At 36.9% G+C, this 21,885-nt stretch overlaps 1 protein-coding gene across 1 annotated transcript in view; it reads right to left on the minus strand.

Annotated features, from left to right (window-relative positions):
* The window catches only part of LOC148940230 (uncharacterized), a 76,807-nt gene that overhangs the window by 35,773 nt on the left and 19,149 nt on the right, over positions 1-21,885 (minus strand). The window contains exons 4-5 of the mRNA XM_089106105.1: positions 17,949-18,104; positions 4,796-4,981 (exon numbers count right to left, since the gene is read on the minus strand). Coding sequence (XP_088962231.1) covers positions 4,796-4,981; positions 17,949-18,104 — 342 coding nt within the window. The remainder of the gene's footprint in view (positions 1-4,795; positions 4,982-17,948; positions 18,105-21,885) is intronic.

A 21,885-nucleotide genomic window follows, 5' to 3' on the forward strand; every position in this document is an offset into this window, starting at 1 on the left:
AACGAACAGAAATTTAATTAACAATCATAGGAAAAAATATACAACAAGTAATAATATAAATGAATACATAGATCTTTAAGCGAGTAATGCTTAAATGGAATATGAAAATCAAACTTAAAACAATAAAGAAATTTTGCTTCTTAAGTATTAATGAAACTTAAAACGAATAGAAATTAAATAAACAATAAATGCAAACAAACATACAATAGATATTAATGGAAATGAATAAATAAATCTTAAAACGAGTGAAACTTAAACTGAATATGTAAATCAAGTTTGAATCGAATAAAAATAACTACTAACAAGAGTTTGGGTATCGTCTCACTGCAGAAGCCTAAAACCTACTGCGTCATTGGCGCTTTACTGAAAACAATTCTTTGAAATATTTTCACTTTTGTAACTTTAAGAAATCAAAAATTAATTAAGATTTTCGGGAATAAATATCAGCATATGTATATTAAATTGACAATGCACATTTTTTTTTCAGTAAACTCATTTGAATTTTTTTTTCAGTAAAGTACAAATTATATTCTGGCTTTTAGAAAGCATAGGGGTTTTTAACCCTACTCACATTAATTTATGCTCGTTTTGAGTTTGACTCTAATATTTATTTTAATTTTTGTTCGTTTTGGGCTCCATTTATTTATTGATACTGATTTGGGGTAGTTGTATGCTTGGTAGATTATATGATAGTCCGGACGCCAGGTGTTGAAAATCTGAACCATACCACGACGGAATGGGGATGCTACGAGAATTAGCCTACCCTCCACCCCCAAACTTGACCATGCGGATTCAAAAATACCAATGGCACTTGCTTGCGAGTGGTGGAACACCACTGTATTGACACCGGAGTTTTTCTTATCCGACCTTTCAACTATTTTCTTTTTATAAAATGTATATCTCAAAATTTTGATCAAATGGGCTTAGAAAAAGAAGGCGTGGGGGGGATATTTGTTCTCAGATCTCTTCTGACTTTCAAAAAGTGAACTCGAACTTTCAATTTCCAATCAAATGGGCCCTCTCTGAAGTTTATACAAGTATCCTTTTCATAAGAACCATGTATACCCCAGGGTATAACTTACAACGCCTGCCCCCGGGCCCTGGGGGGTTGTGTCGACACCTGAGTTTTTGTTACCTGGCTTTTGAACAATTTTTAACTTAATGGCTATCTCAAAGTTCTTATCAGATGGGTTTGAGAAAAAAGGGCGTGGAGGGGGGGGATAGGTGCCATCCAATCTCTTTTGACTCTTAAAAAGTGAACTAGAACTTTCAATTTCCAATCAAATGAGCACTCTTTGAAGTTCATACGAGCATCCCTTCCATAAGAACCATATATGCCCCCAGGGCGTAACTTACAACGCCTGCCCCCGAGCCCTGAGTGCGGTTGTGTCGACACCGCCGTTTTTCATATGATCCTAGAATTATTTTTAACAAAATGGCTAACTCAAAATTTTCATCAGTTGCATTTGGGAAAAAGGGCTTGGGGGGGGCTGGTTACCTACCGATACCTTTTAACGCTTAAAAAGTGAACTAAAACTTTAAATGTCCAAGCAATTGAGCTCTCCCAGAAGTTTATACGAGCATTCCTTCCATAAGAACCATATATGCCCCAGGGCATAACTTATAACCCTTGCCCTGAAGACCATGGAGGGGAGAGTCATGCTCTAAGATATAATTTCCAGAACTTTCAACTAATTTGAACAAAATGGCTATCTTAAAATTTTGATTGGATGTGTTTGGAGAAGTGGTGGGCGTTGAAAAGTTGTTAGTTGCCTTCCAATCACTTTCGACTATTAAAAAGGGCACTAGCCATTTAAACTAGCCAAAAAGACAGCACTTTCTATAAAAACCTTATATGCCCCCAGGGCAGAACTTACAGCCATAGCCCTGAGGGCTGTGTGGGGGAGGGGGATCGTCATCCTCAAAGACCTAATTTCCAGAAATTTCAACCACGTTGAACAAAATGGCTATCTCAAAATTTTGATTGGATGTGTTTGGGGAAAAGATGGGTGTGAGAGGGAGGTATCTTGTCCTCTAATCACTTTCGACTATTAAAAAGGTCACTATCCTTTTGAATTTCTAGTCGAATGAGCTCTTTTTGAAGTTTCTACGACAAAGCTTTCTATAAAAAGCTTATGTGCACCCAAGGCACAACTTACAACCCTTGCCCTGAGGGATGTGGGGGAATGTCCTCGTCAAAAGCATTATTTCTATCTGAAAATCAATTTCGTAGAACACAATGAATATCTCAAAATTTTGATTGGATGTGTTTGGGGAAATGGTGGGCGTGGAAGGGGTGTTTGTTGCCTTCCAATCACTTTTGACCCATAAAAAGGGCACTAGAACTTTCGATTTCCAATCGAATGAGCCCCCTTTGAAGTTTTTACGGCGAACCCTTCCATATGAAGTGTCTCTGAAAAAAAAATAAAACATTGGAGCCATATGGCCTTTACTATAGGCAACGCTATAGCGTTGCGTCTAAAATGAATTAAATTGGCATGGAGCTGTCACAAAGTATTTGTTTTTGTATGGTAATAATCCTTCGTAAATGTGTGTTGAACTCTGTGTATGGGAATCCTGCATCGCCATTTGCCTGCCACAATGAAATTTTGAGTGGCTGAATTCAAATGTGGCTGTAAAAGCTTTGATAACGACAAACCTTCTTGACGTCCAAAAACTCCAACCACTGACGACAACATCGCTAATGTTCACCAAATATTTTTGGAAGACTACCAAGTTAAAGTGAGAGGGATAGCAGAGGCTATAAAACGTCCAAAGAAAGTGTTCGTCATATAACAAATCAAAATTTAGGCATGAGAAAGCTGTCCACGCGTTTGCTGAAGTTAGACCAAAAACTTGTTTGAATGAACATTTCTAACCCTCTGCTGGAGCAGTTTTGGCGCAATAGATCCGAGTTCTAGTGCTTACAAATTACTGTAGGTGAAATCTGGATGCACCATTATACGCTTAAAACAAAAACACGGTCAAAAAAGTGTACTGCAAAGGGAGAGCCTGCTCTAAAAAAAAATTGTTTTTTCGGCCGGGAAAGTGATGGAGAACGTATTTTGGGATAGTCACGGAGTTATCTTAATCTATTATCTTCAAAAACGAGGAACCATTACAGGAGCAAAGTACGCATTACTAATTGACAAGCTGAAGGCAGAAATTGTGGGAAAACGGCACAATTTGCAAAAAAAGGAAATTTTGTTTCAATAAGACTACATGCCCCCTCACACCTCAGCGGATGTCATGGTGAAAAATCCACAGATTGCAGTTGATTCTGCTTGACGAACAACCTTACTCACTAGATTTAGCCCCCAGCAACTTCTTTCTGTACCCTCAGTTAAAAGTGACACTCAGAGGACGGGTTTTCGTCAAATGAGGAGGCAGTCACATTCGTAAATAATGATTTGCAATGAAGAATGCCAAGTACTATTTTGACCGATTAAAAAGACTGGATTATCGCTGAAAGAAGTTACAAGGAGACTATTGTAGAAAAATAGAAACAAGTTTTCAGAAAAACTGTCTTGTATCTTTGTTTGGTAGAAAACTTTTCAAACCACCCTAAATTACTATTAAAGAATAAGTGAAGCCCTAAACGAAGAGAAATTTAATTAACAATCATAAGAAAAAATATACAACAAGTAATAATATAAATGAATACATAGATCTTTAAGCGAGTAATGCTTAGATGGAATATGAAAATCAAGCTTAAAACGAAAAAAATATTTTGCTTTTAAAGCATAAATGAAACTTAAAACGAACAGAAATTAAATAAACAATAAATGCAAACAAACATACAATAGATATTAATGGAAATGAATAAAAAAAATCTTAAAACGAGTGAAACTTAAATTGAATACGTAAATCAAGCTTGAAACGAAACAAAAAATCATTACAAACAAGAGTTTGGGTATCGCCTTCTTCTCTGACTATAGAAGACTAAAACCTGCCGCGTCATTGGTGCATTACTGAAAACAAATTTTATTGCAAATATTTACTTTTGTACTTAATATTAAAAATAAACATTTAAATTATAATAAAATTTTGAACTGATGAGCCTTCAGCAATTAATATCATTATACATCAAACATTCAGTTTAATTTATTAGTTATTTCTAAAGTTGTTCAAGAGGAATATAGTTTCACTACAAAAAAGAGTTTGGACACTACCCCCTTCCTTAACTGTAAATAAAAACCGAAAGCCTACTGCGTCATTGGCGCTGCACTGAAAACGAACTATATTAAAAATATTTTCTTTTCCAGTTCTTAAAGAATTGAAAAAAAAAATTAGAGTGAAATAATTTCTTGAACTGATGGATCTTTCAACAACTAATATCATTATATATCAGATATTCAATTTGATGTTGCTTGTACTTTCAAGGCTGTTCAAGGTGCATATAGTTTTCGGTAAAGCGCCAATGACGCAGTAGGTTTTAGTCTTTTATAGTGAGAGAAGAGGCGATACCCAAACTCTTGTTTGTAGTGGTTTTTGTTTATTTCAAGCTGAGGCAGTCACATTCGTAAATAATGATTTGCAAAGAAGAACGCCAAGTACTATTTTGACCGATTAAAAAGACTGGATTATCGCTGGAAGAAGTGTGGGAAGTTACAAGGAGACTATTGTAGAAAAATAGAAACAAGTTTTAAGAAAAACTATCTTGTATCTTTGTTAGGTCGAAAACTTTTCAAACCAACCTATCTCCTTGACTTCCACATTAAGTCCCAGAGGACACATAAGGCAAATATTTGCTTTTTTTAAATGTAAGATTTTACAGTAAATAAGTTCAACTAACCTGTGTGGATACAAGGATAACCATTGTGTGAAAATGAATAGTTCCAAGGATACCCTCTTCAGGTCCTGTAATTACTAAAATATAAGTCAGGCCAAGCAAAGGAATTAGAATAAGTAGGGCTTTACTTGCTTTTCGATACTGTTGTGTCTCGATTGTTGTCGTTGATCGTAGTTTGGTGATTAGAACCTATAAAAATACATCTAAATATAGCAAACTGCCGGAAAGTAAGATTTAAAAAAATTGTGAAAGTTAATATTTGTCATATAAAATTCTGTAAATTTGAACTCTCTTGATCGTATGGTGCAATTAAAAACCATAGCACCATACTGATCATATACATAAAAACCATACTGATTGTTCCTAAAAACCATACTGATCATATATAAGACTGAAGTTGAAATGTAGGTTTACTTTTGTCATTCAATTTCTTGACCTCAATTTTTACACCAACTTTAAATAAATACATTTTAATTGCTACAAAGTTCATTCTACCAGAGATAACAACCTAACACTAACCTAACAACTTACCTACTTGTACTTTGATCAGGACATAAGCTATGTAGCACTCCCTCGCGACAGAATCTGGCAGACTGTTGAATTCCACAGGTTATGGTCTTGGGTTAATGGGGCAATAATTTCAAGCCATGAGGGCTCCCATCTGCGAACATGTCTCTGGAAACCGCCAATTGGCTCGTGGTTTGATTTGACAGTGTTATGCCAAGTCTTGGCTTGTCCTCCAGGTCGTATCCTCTAATTTGGTGCTGGTTTGCAGCGTACGCTTTGATTTGTGAAAGTCTCGGCTGGTCTTCGGCAAACATGGCAAAACCAGGACAGGCGGCGGCGTCGAATGATAGATGTGATGTCATACTTCTGGTCACATCGTTGGCTGATGATCATATTAGGGACTCGGATATATAACAGAATTCAAACTTGAAGGCTATTTCCAAAGAATTTGTAAAATATGTACTGGCTCTCACTTCTAAGTGTCCAAATACCATGTAGAAAATGACGACTTTCCTTAATGAAGGATGGTTTAATTCAGGTTCCCCTTCAGGTATTTTTCAATCCGACTGTGTTTGCTACAATTTAATGTGTGGTAGGCATTTACCCAATTAACCTCCCTTCATTCGGATAATTACATTCGGACTAAATGTGTAGTAAGGGTGTTCATTGCAGGAACATATTAAGTTTGAAATAAAAGATACCATTCATATGCTTACCTGCGTAATGGTGGTATCCTCTCCACCCCTATTATAAACCTGTTAGGATCTTGGAACAAATAAAGATAAACCTAAAAACAAGGTTTTCTTTCTAATGGAGCCAAAAAGCGATAATAAAACCAAAAATCAACAGAAGCTATCTTGTATGTGAGGATAGCTTTCATCCCCCCGTTCCGTCAAGACGCAGCTCTCAATGCTAATTACAATTCAATGTGAAGGTTCCTTCACATTGAATCTTGGATTTCTGTTCTCCCCTTCACATTGGATTCTTTAAGGCTTCCGTAAGGCTCATAACCCTCCGTAAGACCTTACATTCACGTACCCGTAAGTCAAAACGCAATACTAGAGCTCTGACGGAAGAAGTTCAACATATTTCAACTTCTTACGTTTTCGTTTAAGCAAAATGTAACTTAGAAGAAAGCTTGACTAGTGCTTAAGTCGAAAGCCCTGCAGATTGCCTTACGTAGAGTCAGCTGGTAAAAACTTATTCGAGAATGCTGTCATCCTAATGGGCAGTCCCCAAGGGTCACGGGAAGAGGTGAAAATACCATTTTCAGAAAAGTGAAAAGCTCAAAGGGCGGACAAGAGAATGAAATTCTGATTAGGTTAGGAGGGAGGAGAGTTCGTGACTGTGATAACCTTGGATGGATTAGTGGCAAGACAAGTTGTGAGTAGCAGCAATAGTAGATCTTAACGCTTTGTATTCTTTATTAAATAAAAAGAAACAAGTTTTTTCCGACTAAAAGTAATGAGCAACACTAAAACTTAAAACGAAAAGAAATTGTTGCGTAATTATTCGCCCTACCTCACTTTTTATGCTAAAGTTTGAATTTTGTCCCAATTCTTTAAGAATGACTCCTGAATCACTAAGGCCGTTTAACTAGAATAAAAAGCTCTTTCAAAAGAACTGAAAAAAACTTTAGCGTATAGAGAGAGATGCTGACGAGGGGAAACCACCCTCACATAAGCAATAATTTCTGTTCGTTTGAAGTTTTAGTGTGGTACCTTACTTTCAGTTAAAAAAACTTGTTTTTTTAATTTAATTTCTGATATTTTTTTTTAAAAATGCTGAGAAATCTTGCTCCTCCTCCATGGAAAATTCCCTTCCTCTATGAAAAATTCATCCTTGGAAAGATCCTGCCACGTAACCCCCCCCCCTCTCCGCCAGAAAAATTCCCCAGAAAATGTCTGTATACTTCCCAATAGCCAACACTATACATAAACAATAGGTAAAGCTCATAACTTGCAGCAATTCCTCCGAGGACTGTCATGGTGTTAAGTCATCCTCAAAGACATAATTATTATATTTTTATACTATGCTGAAAAAAATGGCAATCTCCAAATTTGGATCGGGTCACTTTGGGGGAAAAATGAGCGTTGGAGATGGGGCTAGCTACCCTCCAATATTTTTGGTCATTTAGTAAGGGCACTAAAACTTATGATTTTTGATCAAATGAGCCCTCTCCGGATCTTCTACGATCATTGGTTCGATATGATCACCCCTGGAAAATAGAAACAAAGTAACAAATACGCATCCGTGATTTTTCTTCTGACAAAAATACAAAATTCCTCATTTTTGTAAGGAGCTTGAAACCTCAACAGTAGGGTTCTTTGGTTTGCTGAATCTGATGGAATGATTTTCATTAAGATCACTTGATGTTTTGGGAGTGTTACCCCCTTTTTCAAAAATTACGCAAACTTTCTCACGTAAACTTTTGTTGGGTACCATTAAATTTTATGAATCTTACACATTTTAAATAAGCATCGAAATTCATTTCTTTAGATGCATCTATTGTTATCAAGACTCTGTTTCTTAGAGTTTCGGTTACTATTGAGCCGCATCGCTCCTTACTTACAGTTCGTGATCACGAACTGTTTGATTCCATATAATAGTGGTGGCCTTCTTTAGGATAGTTTTGAGCAAGGCTGTATCCAGAAATTTTGTTCGGAGGAGGGGGCTTGGGCAAAAAAAAACTTTAAAAAACGCATCAAATGTTTGTTTATATTCATTTTTCTTACATTTTTACAAATCGGACACAACTTTCAAGGGCGGGGGGGGGGGGGGTTAACCCCCTAACTCCCCTGGATACGGGCTTGGTTTTCAGGTATTTTTATAAACCTGTGTATGTATTAAAGAGGTAATAAAAATCAAAGCATCAAGTTTTGAGATTTTCAAAATTTCGTTTCAGAAGAAATACTATCAAACCAGGTACTCAAAGGATTTGTTTATACACATTAAAGACAAAACTTTTTAAACTCTATCTGTAAGATGAATGAATGTGTCAATTATATCATTTAATATATAATGTCATATATTTAGTTTACAGTTACTATATAATAAATACTAATTGAGATAACCAATGTATAGCCAGATTGAAAAGGTCAAAATTACAACAGTTGTGCTTGTTTCGTATTTAATGTTAAAATATGCGCGTCTTCCTGGCAGGTTGCCCCCCCCTACACCTTAAATTAAAGAAAAAAAATTGGTACAGTATTTTCATTTAAAAATACAGGACCCTTTTCCCAATGAAAAAAAAAAACTTCATTTTGTGAATTGGTGCGACTGTATTCCTTTTTAAAAATGTGTCAATGAGTGCTGTAGTTCATCATATATTAAGGGTTAATAGTCAAACAGTTCGTGGTAAAGAACTGTAAATAAGGAGCGACCCGGCTCAATAGTAACCGAAACTCTAAGAAACGGAATTTTGATACCAATACACACACCAACGGAATCAAATTCTTATGCTGATGTAAAATAAATAAGTTTTATTAAGTTTAGTCTTACCCATAAAAAGCTACGTGCCTGAGAAAATTTGCCTTATTTTCGAAAAAAGGGTGAAACGTCCCCTAAAAGTCATAGAACCTTAATTAAAATCACACCATCAGATTCAGCCTTTCAGAGAACCCTACTGCAGAGGTTTCAAGATCCTACTTGCAAAAATGTGAAATTTTGTATTTTTTGAAAGAAGAAAGATCACGGATGCGTGTTTATTTGTTTTTTTTTTTCCCAGGGGTGATCGTATCGAACTAGTGGTCCTAGAAAATTGTGGGATGGCTCATTCGAACGGAAATTAAGAGTTCTAGTGCCCTTTATAAGTGACCAAAAAATGAAGGGCAACTAGGCCCCCTCCCACGCATAATTTTTCCAAAGTCACCCGATCAAAATTCTGAGATAGCCATTTTGTTCAGAATGGTCGAAAAATATAATGACTATGTGTTGATGAGGATGACTAATCCCCCACGATCCCCGGGGGAAAGACTGCAAGTTATGAACTTTGCCCAATGTTTACATACAGTATTGGTTATTGGGAAGTATACAGACGTTTTCAGGGGGGATTTTTTCTCGTGGTGGGGGGGGAAGGGTTGGGTCAGGAATTAGGTGGAAGGATCTTTCCATGGAGGAAGTTTTCATGGGGGAAGGGACATTGTATGAAGAGGGTGCCGGATTTCCCAGCATTATTAAAACAAACGTTCAGAAATTAAATAAAAGCAAGTTTTCAACTGAAAACTTTTCAACATCAAAACTTAAAACGAACAGAAACTATTACGTATATGATTGGGTTCGCCCCCGAAAGTTTGACTCTGTCTCACAACTTTGTTTTTTAAAACAATAAAAAAAGCTTTAGCCTAAAGAGCAAGGCGTTGAGGATTGGACAGCCTTTTTCAAAAACGGAATAATTTCTGTTAAGTTTTAATGTCGCTCCTTACTTTCAGTTAAAAAAATTTTTTTATTTAATTTCTGAACGTTTTCGAATTAATGCAGGCTATGATTTTGGCTCACCGTACATGAATAATTAAAAAGAAATTTGCATATACGCTAAAGTTTGAATTTTGTTCCAATTATTTAAGAATGACCCCTTAATAACAAAGGCCGTTAATTAGACTAAATAGCTCTTAGGAAATGACTAAAGAACTTTAGCGAAAAGAGCGAGGTATTGACTAGGGGGAGAACCCAATCACATATGTAATGATTTCTGTTCGTTTTAAGTTTTGATGTTGCTTCTTACTTTCAGTTGAAAAACTTTTTTTTTATTTAATTTCTGATCGTTTGCTTAAATAATGCTGAAAAATTTGGTGTCCCTTCATAGCAATGTCTCTTCTCCCATGAAAACTTCTTACATAGAAAGATCCTCCTACGTAACTTAGGACCCGCCCCCCTACCTGAAAAATTCTCCCCTGAAAACGTCTGTTTACTTCCCAATAACCAATATTATATGGAAACCTTGGACAAAGTTAATAACTTGCAGTCCTTCCCCTGGGGACTGTGGGAATTTAGATCATCCTCAAAGACATAGTTACTGTATTTTCGACCAATCTGAACAAAATAGCGATCTCAGAATTTTGATCGGGTGACTTTGGAGAAAGAATGAGCGTGGGAGGGGCCTAGTTGACCTCCATTTTGTTTGGTCACTTAAAAAGAGCACTAGAACTTTTAATTTCCTTTCAAATGAGCCGTTTGACGATATCTAGGACCAATGGGTCGATACGATCACCTCTGGGGAAAAGAAACAAAAAAAACAAATTAACACGCATCCTTGATCTTTCTTCTGGCAAAAAATATCAAATTCCACATTTTTGCAGATAGGAGCTTGAAACCTCTACATCAGGGTTCTCTGATACGCTGAATCTGATGGTGTGACTTTCACTAACGTTCTATGACTTTTAGGGGGTGCTTCCCCCTTTTTTCGAAAATAAGGCAAATTTTCTGAGGCAAGTTACTTTTAATAGTTTAGACTAAACTTGATGAAATTTAAGAATGAAGCTAAGAATGAAATTTTGGTCGACATATCCTCTACCCTTTCTAAAACCGCACTGTTCTTCTCTTATCATATTTCCTGTAGCATCTCTCATTCTAAAATGTATCATATTACTAAGTAATTTGCTACCTACGAGGACCAGACTGATGCCTCGATAATTACCACTCTTACCACCTTTCTTATACAGGGTTTAACTAGGGTTTTCCTGAAATCGCCTAGGTACTTCCCCTTTTTTCAAAAATCATATTCATAATGTTAAGTAACTTGTTTCTAACCTCAGAGCAGTGGCGGATCCAGGGGGACGAGGGGGCATGCGCCCCCTAACACAGTCTAAAGTAGTGTAATTTACTTAATTAACGCAAATGTGCGCTAATTAAACTTGCTCCTAGCGCAATTTTATCGGATCAACCTATTTTGAGCCCCCCCCCCCCCCGAAAAAAAAATCCTAGATCCACCCCTGCCTCAGAGCCACCAGATTTAAGAAATTCATTTACCACAGTAAAACTATAAAACCGTAAACACAATAAACACAGTAACATATATAAAAATATAAAACACAGTGAAAAAATAAAACCTAACAAATTCCTCTCTCCTCATCTATTATCCTTTTAGAATATCACTCCTGCAGTCAGTAGATCTTCCTGAACTAAGGAACAAAATATATAAAAAAGATTTATGCAAAATTGACAGATATTCTATAACTTCACTAATTACTAATTTGCTTTTATAGTCCAGTCTTTCCCGCAGATTCAAAGAAAATCAATAGCACATAAACTGTCTTAATCTCAGGAACCTTGATTTACCTGAGAAATCCGAAAGGGAATTTCCCTGGATTTGCTCAAAGGCAGTCCTTGGTCTCCTCTTAATGTCTTCCTGAAAGTTCATGGTCCATAAAGAAGGGCTTAGGGAGGTAAATGACCTGGATGAAACCGTTAACATTTGTATGAAAATGAAATAAGTTGAGGCTGGAAGATAGGTCTAATACAGTGTAAGTCCAATTTCATTGACTGAGGGATTTTGCAAATGGCAACCGTATTTAAGGATTTCAATTTTTATGGAGAACTAGAGCGTGATAATTATGTTTTGCTGATAATAGCTTCTTCCAGACATTTTCGTTATAGGTAGAAATATTTCCAAGTAGAAATATGTTTGTTTCTAATAACTTTACGCCGTGAAAAGCCACTTGTGGTTAATTAAGCTCAAAGCAGGGTCAGGTAATTAGTTTTGTTTGCCTAGGAGGTCATCATCCTTCGACGGAGAAGGCTTTGCCGCAACAGATTCAAAGATGGCTTGCCATAGAAAGCAATAACGTTAAACAAAGCTAAATTTAGTGAAATTTAGCAGTTGTCAATGCAGTGGGAGGGGGAGGGGTGCAAAAACTTAAGAACCTAACCAAGAATTTGTTCATATGCACTTATGTTACATTTTTCGAGTCGGACAAAAATCTCGAGAGATGGGATTTAAACCAAGCGTTTTAAGCGGGTATTCCGACTATGTGGCTAGTAGCCGTCTTCAGCGACATATAATACAAACACAAAAACTTATTATTTTTGTATTGTTTTATTTTTCAACTTGTTTTATTTTTGATCTCAAACCCACAATAAAAAAAAGTGAAAAAGTTTTTTTTCCGTGAGAATACTCTCCTTTGTTTTTATAAAATCTTCTGTTAGTCAAAGGCGTGGTTTCGTCAAAATCCTGGAGTGGGGTGGGGGGGGATGGAGGGGGGTTTAACCGATTTTCTCTAGTCAAGTGAAAATGACTAAGTGAAAAATGCGCCGAAATGTGCCATAAAGACACAGGTATGATAGACAGATAGATATCTATCTATCTATCATGGCCCAAGCCGCTTTGGGCCATGGCAAAAAAAGGAAAATCACACAAAATGATAGCATATGATCATAACAATCATAGTAGCCTACATAACAGTAACAACTCAAAATTACAAAACAAAACAAAAACATAATAAAGCACACAATACCATTAAACTAACATACATAGATAGATGTGTGTTACATCTATCAAGGGTCATGGCTACAAAAAATAATAAACAAGAAAACAAGTTACACACATACAACAATAATTTCAACATTCACCCCACCCCCTTTAAAAAAATCTACCTCTATTTGAAATGTTGTTACTTTTATAACTTTAATAAATCAAATAATATTACCATTTTAATTACTAAATATCAGTATATGTATATTAAACTGACAATGCACATTCATTTGTATTTTTTCAGTAAATTGCAAAGTTTGTTCTGGCCTTGGGAAGGCATAGTGGTTTTGCGCCCAACTTATGTTAATTTCTGCTCGTTTTGAGTTTGACTCGGTTAATTATTGTAATTTCAGTTCGTTTAGGGTTTCATTTATTTATCGATGCTGATCTGTGGTAGTTTCATGCTTGGTAGATTATTTGATTGTATTTTTGTTCATTTTCGGTTTAACGGAGTTCTTTACTTTTCTTTGAAAAACTTATTTTGTGGAAATTTTTTTTTAAATTAATTTCTGTTCGTTTTATATTGACATAGTCTTTTTCAGGGAGAAAGACAATAATGCTTTTAATCTTTTTTTTTTACTTAATAATTTGGCCTGCTATTTGTATGCTGGAGAAAAATTCTCAGTAATTTTTAATAATATACTCCCTTTTAAAAATCTGGACAGAAATAGTACTGTTTACTTTAGTTTCATACCTCCTCTAGTTGACCTGAAATGGAAAACTTGATACCATTCGCAAAAACATCTGTTTACTTTCTTTGATAGCTTGGATACACTTACGCTATTTTGATTTGGTTAAATCTTAAGAGAAGAAATGGGAGGGTTGGCGTGGGAGGGTGGCTGTTGGAGTGAAAGGGGGATTAGATGCAGCCAAATCACTTTCGACTATTAAAAAGGGCACTAGGCCTTTCGATTTCCAATCGAATGAGCCCTTTTGGAAACAACAACGCTTTCTATAAAACACCTTATATGCCCCCAGGGCATAAATTACAACCCTTACCGTAAGGTCTGTTAAGATGGTTGTCATCCTGTAAGACCGAATTTCCTGAACTTTCAACTACGTTAAACAACAAGGGTATCTAAAAATTTTGATTGGATATGTTTGGAGAAATGGTGGACGTGAGAAGGATGTTAGTCGCCTTCCAATCACTTTCGACTATTAAAAAGGGCACAAGCCATTCTAATTGAATGAGCGCTTTTCGAAGTTTCTACGACAACTTCTTCGATACGAAGTGCGCAGCTCTAAAGGAAAAAATTAATAAATAATACAATGTGCTAACATCGTTCTTATATGCCCCCAGGACATAACTTAAAACCCTTGCACAGAGGGTTATGGGGGAGTGTCCTCCTCTTTATTTAGTCCCCGTTTCTTGTCTCGATTTCGAGTGTCCCCGTTCTTTACTTTTGCAGCGCGATCCTGCTGCCTATGATTTATGCAACAACTTTCTGTATAAACCTTATATACCCCCATGGCATAACTTACAACCCTTGCACTGAGAGCTCTGAGGGGGTTATCATCCTAAAAGACTTAATTTCAAGAACGTTCAACTACGTTGAACAAAATGGATATCTCAAAATTTTGATTGGATGTGTTTTGGAAAATGGTGGGCGTGAGAGGGGCGTTAGTCACTATCCAATCACTTTCAACTATAAGAAAGGCACTAGCCCTTGCAATTTCCAATTGAAGGAACCGTTTTGAAGTTTCTACGACAACGCTTTCAATAACAACTTTATATGCCCCAGGGCATAACTTACAACCCTTGCTCTGAATGCTGTGGGGGGAGGGGCTGTCATCCTTAAAGACCTAATTTCTAAAACTTTCAACTACGTTGAACAAAATGACTATCTAAAAATTTTGATTGGATGTGTTTGGGGAAAAGCTGGGCGTGAGAGGGGGGTTAGTTGCCCTCATATCACTTCCGACTATTAAAAAGGGTACTATCCCTTCGAATTTCAAATCGAATGAGCCCTTTTTCAAGTTTCTACGACAAAGATTTAAAAAAAAACCTTATATGCCCCCAGGGCATAACTTGTAATCCTTGCCCTAAGGGTTGTGGGGGAGTTTCCTCCTCAAAAATATATTTTCTATCTGGAAATCAACTACGCTGAACAAAATGGTTATCCCAAAATTTTTATTGGATGTGTTTGGGGAAATGATGGGCGTGGGGGGGGGAGGGACTAGTTGCCCTCAAATCACCTTAGACTATTAAAAATGGCACTAGTCCTTTGAATTTCCAATCGAATGATCATTTTTTTGAAGTTTCTACGACAACGCCTTCTTTAAAAACCTTATATGACCCCAGGGCATAACTTGAAACCCTTGCCCTGAGGGATGTGGGGGAGTGTCCTCCTCAAAAATCTATTTTCTATCTGGAAATCAACTGCGCTGAACAAAATGGCCATCTTAAAATTTGATTGGATGTCTTTGGGGGAATGATGAGCGTGGGGGGCTAATTGCCCTCCAATTACTTTCGACTATTAAAAAGGGCACTAGCCCTTTGAGTTTCCAATCGAATGAGGTTTTTTTCAAGTTTTTACAACAACGCCTTCTTTAAAAAGCTTTTATGCCCCCAGGGCATAATTTAAAACCCTTGCCCTGAGGGATGTGGGGGAGTTTCCTCCTCAAAAACATATTTTCTATCTGGAAATCAACTATGCTGAGCAAACTGGCTATCTCAAAATTTTGATTGGACGTGTTTGGGTAAATGATGGGCGTGGGGGGAGCAAGTTGCCCTCCAATCACTTTTGACTTTAAAAAAGGGCACTAGCCCTTTGAATTTCTAATCGAATGAGCCTGTTTTGAAGTTTCTACAACAATGCCTTTTATAAAAACCTTATATTCCCCCAGGGCATAACTTAAAACCCTTGACCTGAGGGTTTTGGGGGAATGTCCTCCTCAAAAATATATTTTCTATCTGGAAATCAATTACGCTGAACAAAATGGCTATCTCAAAATTTTGATTTGATGTGTTTGGGGGAATGATGGGCAAATGGGGGGGGGGGGTTAGTTGCCCTCCAATCACTTTCGACTATTAAAAGGGTACTAGCCCTTCAAATTTACAATCGAATGAGCCTGTTTTGAAGTCTCTACGACAACGCCTTCAATAAAAAACCTTTTATGCCCTCAGAGTATAGCTTAAAACCTTTGCCGTGAGAGTTGTGGGGGAGTGTCCTGCCCAGAAACACATTTTCTATTTGGGAATCAACTACGCTGAACAAAATGGCTATCTCAAAATTTTGATTGGATGTGTTTGGAGGAATGATGGGCGTGGGGGGGGGGGGGGCTATTTGCCCTCCAATCACTTTCGGCCATTAAAAAGGGCACTATCCCTTTGAATTTCCAATCGAATGAGCCCTTTTTGAAGTTTCTACGACAACGCCTTCTATAAAAACCTTATATGCCCCCATGGCATAACTTAAAACCATTGCCCTTGGGGATGTAGGGGAGTGTCCTCCTCAAAACATATTTTCTATTTGGAAATCAACAACGCTGAACAAAGTGACTATCTTAAAATTTTGATTGGATGTGTTTTGGGGAATGATGGGCGTGAGGGGGGGGGGAGGCTAGTTGCCCTACAATTACTTTTGACTATTGAAAAGGGCACTAGCAACTCCAATTTCCAATCGAATGAGCCCTTTTCGAAGTTTCTACGACAACTCCTTCGATACAAAGTGCCCGGCTGAAGATAAAAAAATAATACATTGTGCCCACATCGTTCTTTACTTAGGCAGCGCTAACCCGCTTCCTATGATATCATATCCCCAGACCTCCTTCCATTGCTGGTAAACGCCGAGGGACGCCGAGGCTTCGACTTCACACTGCCTTTTCTGAATCTCCTGATTTTCCAGCACACCCTTTACTAATTTTTGTACATTTCCTACTTCCAGTCCTATCCCCTTCCCTTCATTCCAAACACCTGATAATCCACAACTGTTAAAGATTGATTTCACCTGGGAAGCCCATGAACTTTTCCTTCTATCCTGCAACACCTCCAGATAAGCTGCATTTACTAACCTATTATTCTGTAAACCAACCACCTTTTCCCAGTATCCTATTATTCTAACCAATTTTTTTACCCTCAATGAAAACAATCCTAGATCACCCTTTAACACCAGACTATTAAATTTCCCGCTTAACCCTAAAAGGGGGAATGTCCTAAATAAATTCTCTCTATTTTTTCCCCTTTTTCAAACCCCCAAACCTTCCCACCGTAACTCAATACTGGGCCTACCTTCGTCTCAATAATTCTCTTCTGTAGCTTAATATCTTCCGGTCCTAGATGCCTGAGGGGACTCTTCAATAACGCCCCAAAAAAACTGATCTGTTTTTGCAGATGCTTGAATTATGTAGGCCTGTCTTAGAATTTACGAGATTTTCGAAGACGCTAAATTTCAGCTGGGGGGGGGGTGGGACTGGGGTCTTGAGGAGACAATTGTACCCTGCTTCATAGCAAATTACACTCCTGCTCTTAGTGTAATTTACCAGATTTTTGTATTTAGTACAATTAGTAGAGTCTAAAATTACATAAAAGTCATTTTATAATCCTCTTCTTCGTCTTAAAGGTCATTGGCAATTTCAATTATTAAAATAATTACAAGCTACGCCGAAAAAGCATTACAGAGATATGAGATGTATTGTACAGGAGCTCATATAGCCGTATAGTTCATTTGAGAGTTCTCCAAGGGTAACAAGGCTGAAAGTAAGTAATTAGATCCCAGAAACAACTATATAACTATACTATACCGAGTTTATCGATAGATAGAGACAACTATCACTACGATATATCGATGCTGCATTATGATAAAAATCGAGATCAACATCTGCACCCAGAGGTTATTCCTGTCACCTGCATTTGTCACGTGTTTTGTAGAGCTTTAATTTTGGATTACCTTTGTGCATTACAAACTTTATAAAAGGTATATGGATTAACGTTTATTTGGATTCGTGGTTGCCAGAGAGAGTTCAGAAATATTTTGGCGGAAGGTCCCTGGAGGATCGGTAAGAAAGAGGAAATTTCAAGTAAAACATACAAACTTTGATGAAAAGGCATGGAAAAGGTAGAGTGCTCATGGAGCATGAGTTCATGAAGCCATTTAATAGATTTGCAATGTCGAAAAGTGTTGAAAGCGATTTGAAATTACAGTTGAAATGTTAAAATTATTCCCTTTCAATATTGTTTACCCTTATTAAACCCTTATAAAAAGTTACATCAAGTCTTTCACGATACCTCATATATCTTCGTAATGCATGCTCTTGCTTTTTGACAGGAATAACGTCTAGGCTTAAAATTTGATCTAAATTCTGGGCATAGTGCCATACCCCAACTGTGGCTTGATACTACAAGAAAAATTGAAAAATGATACTCACTTGCCCAAGAACTTTGGTCAAAGTTTTAACCCGGACGGTATTCCTCTCAAATGAGTTTTTAAATATGTGGAGATTTAGCTCTGGACCAACTTTGAGCACTGCAGCGTGTAAGGGTATGTGGGTCAAAAGTACCCCGGTACAAGGCATCCAAAGAGAATCTAGCCTTGTTCAAGGAGTCACTCGCAAAAAATCCCAAATACTAAATAATTATAATGCATAAACTGAACACACTTTTAAATTGTAATGTTTGGTGAATATATTATTCCCAACATCTCAAGCTCGGGATTAAAATCCCAAAACCTCGGGCAATAATGAGGAAAAGAGAGACAATAAGAATGCTAAGAATAGGTGGGTATGACTATAGACTCAACCCTCTTATACAGGAATTAAGACAATGTGGGATCCATTCTCCGTAATTTGTGCATAAGCTTCTTAAAATATAGACAACTTATGACTCTTAATCCCCTATTTTTGGCGAAGCTCAACCTAAATTTGAGCCATACTTGGACGAGCTACAGGGAGTAAGCTCAAAACGGAGGCCTCGTTGGCAATCAGTCATTATTTTTGTCAAAAGTAATCTATAAACACGTTTAGTCTATGAACAATCTATGTCAAACGTAATCTATAGGCAGGTCTAGTTTTCTTAAACATCCAATTTTAGCCTTTGAGCTTTTCCAAATGTCCATAACTCAAGCTTATTTTAGCTTGAGTTATTTTTAAGACCCACCTTAAGTCTTAAAATCTTTTTAAAGATGTATAAATCAATGATTTCTAAGATACCCAAAAGTGCTGTCATCGTGGCACGACCAGGGTTACCGCCCTAGTGATTTATCAGCAGCCCTGGGCACGACAGCAAACTTGAAATAGAAGTTAGGGTTCATAACAAAAGTTATTTCTGGCAAATGTCGTCTTCTCATGCGGCCGGTTTGGTATTGACCCATATTCAAATCTGTTTCGGCCCAATGGGCTTTATTACCTTTTCACAGCCAGCCGCTCAAAATGTAAATAGACCCTGGAAGTAGCTATCGCTGTCACTTAGTGCTATGCACAATATCAGGCTCAAAATTTTTACCCCAAAAAAATTCTTGTCAAATAATATCTGTGTATCTTACCATGAGAGGAGACTATTTTCAAAACTGAGGCCAGAATCTACGCTGGAGCATCGTTCTTGTGAAATCAACGGATCGACCTATCTTAGTTCCTTGATTGAGCCTTCGAGTTTTTCAATAGTCTAAGATACTTAGATCCTTTAAACCAGTGGTTTTCAATCGATTTTGGGTCATGCCTATCTAGGCATTTCAAAATCCTGATGCCCCCCTCGTGATATTATAATTTTGTTATTTGAGATTTTACATGTATTCACCTAAATCTTAAAAGGCTATTAACCTGGTAGTTTTTACGAGTCGTCCTCTTGGCATATTTAATACTAACGAAAAATATTGTCTAAACACAAGACATGCATGACGTCATTAAAATACTATCTTGTATCTTTACTGCTCTTTAAATGTATATGAATGTAACGTCATTCACATGGAACTGTTTTTTCAGCATCAAGGCTCTAAAGTAAAGTCAGCCGAAGGGTTCAGGTGCTATCCCTGACGCACCAAAATATTGACGTGTCCGATCGGTGGGGCCTGCGCCCCACGTTGAGAATCACGGCTTCAGACAGTTGTCACTATGGCAAAGCGCTGTGCTCCATCTTGTGAATGGGGTTTGTTATCCCCGCACTGTTATTATAAAATAAGATCCGTTAAGATGTAGATTTATACCCACAGTGAGCCTTCGAACTTTTCAAAGGTCTATGGCTTGAAATATACTTAAATACAAGTATGCTGCCACTGCAGCCTTAATCTGATCAGACCCGTAGATCCATTAAGATGTAGACTTATACCCATAGTGAGCTTCGAACTTTTCAAAGGTCCATGGCTCAAAATATAATTAAATCAAACAGCTTGTGGTAACGAACTGTAAGTAAGGAACGACCCGGCTTAATAGTAACCGAAACTCTAAAAACGGATCTTGATACCAATAGATACATAAGAAAATCAGATTTTAATGCTGATTTCAAATAAATAAGTTTCATCAAGTTTAGTCCTACCCATCAAAAGTCATGCGCCTGAGAAAATTTGCCTGATTTCTTAAAAAAGGGAGAAACACCCCCTTAAAAGTTATAGAACCTTAATGAAAATCACACTATCAGATTCAGTGAATCAGAGAACCCTACTGTAGAGGTTTCAAGCTCCTATCTGCAAAAATGTGGAATTTTGTATTTTTTGCTAGAAGAAAGATCATGGATGTATTTTTATTTGCTTTTTAGTATTTTTTTTTTCTCCCAGGGGTGATCGTATCGACCCAGTGGTCCTGGGGTATTGTAGGAGGGATCATTTGAACGGAAAATAAAAATTCTAGTGCCCTTTTTAAGTGATCAAAAAAATGGAGGGCAACTAGGCCCCGTCCCACGCTCATTTTTTCCCAAAGTCACCTGATCAAAATTTTGAGATAGCCATTTTGTTCAGCATAGTTGAAAATATAATAAATATGTGTTTTAGGATACCTTAGTCCCTGAGAGTCCCCGGGGGGAGGGCTGAAAGTTATTTTTACCCAATGTTAATATATAGTATTGGTTATTTGGAAGTATACAGACGTTTTCAGGGGGGATTTTTTCTGGTAGTAGGAGGGGGGTCGGGCTTTTGTCTGAGGATCTTTCCATGGAGGAAGTTTTCATGGGGGAAGAGACATTGTTATAAGGGGGCACCGGATTTCCCTGCATTATTAAAAAAAAATGATCAGAAAGTAAATAAAAAAACAAGTTTCTCAACTGAAAGTAAGGAGCAACATCAAAACTTAAAACGAACAGAAATTATTACGTATATGATTGGGTTCGCCCCCTAGTTAATACCTCGCTCTTTAAGCCAAATATTTTATTTTACTCAACAAAGGAGGAAGCCATAGATTTGTCGCATAAATATCTTTTATTACTTTCATAAGAGCTATTTATTTTAATTAACGGACTTTGTGATTAAGAGGACAAAATTAAGGGGATTAAGGGGAATTGGAACAAAATTTGAACTTTAGCTTAAAGAGACGAACCCCCTTATTGACTAGTATATTGACTAGTAATAGGTATTGACTAGGGGGCGAACCCCCTAATGCACGTATTAAAAATATATGAATATAGAAGTTCGTTACGTAAGTTAATTCGTAAGTTATGTATATTTATTACTAATAAAAACGTTCGTAAATAAAGTTAAACAAATTTAGAGAAAGCTATTTAACCAAATAAAAGTAAAATTAATATGAAAATTTTGTTTTAATGTACGGTGAGCCAAAATCAAAACCTGCATTAATTCAAAAACGTTAAAAAATTAAATAAAAAAAACAAGTTTTTTTTTAACTGAAAGTAAGGAGCGACATTAAAACTTAAAAAAAAACAGAAATTATTCCATACATGAAAGGGTCTGTCCCTTCCTCAACGCCTCATTCTTTACGCTAAAGTTTGACTCATTCTCACACCTATTTTTTTAAACAATAAAAAACTTTAGCGTAAAGAGCGATGCGTTGAGGAGGGGACAGCCCCTTTCATGTATGGAATAATTTCTGTTCGTTTTAAGTTTTAATGTCGCTACTTCCTTTCAGTTAAAAATAACTTGTTTTTTTTTATTTAATACAGGTAAAGGCTACCACTGCAGCACGGCGTAAGGCTTAGTATTGATGTCAGGGTTTGTAACCATCCTCCATTCTATTAAATAAC

The sequence above is a fragment of the Artemia sp. Qi Xiang Cuo genome, chromosome 20 (assembly GCF_049724085.1).
Source record: "Artemia sp. Qi Xiang Cuo chromosome 20, ASM4972408v1, whole genome shotgun sequence".
Classification (NCBI taxonomy): domain Eukaryota; kingdom Metazoa; phylum Arthropoda; class Branchiopoda; order Anostraca; family Artemiidae; genus Artemia; species Artemia sp. Qi Xiang Cuo.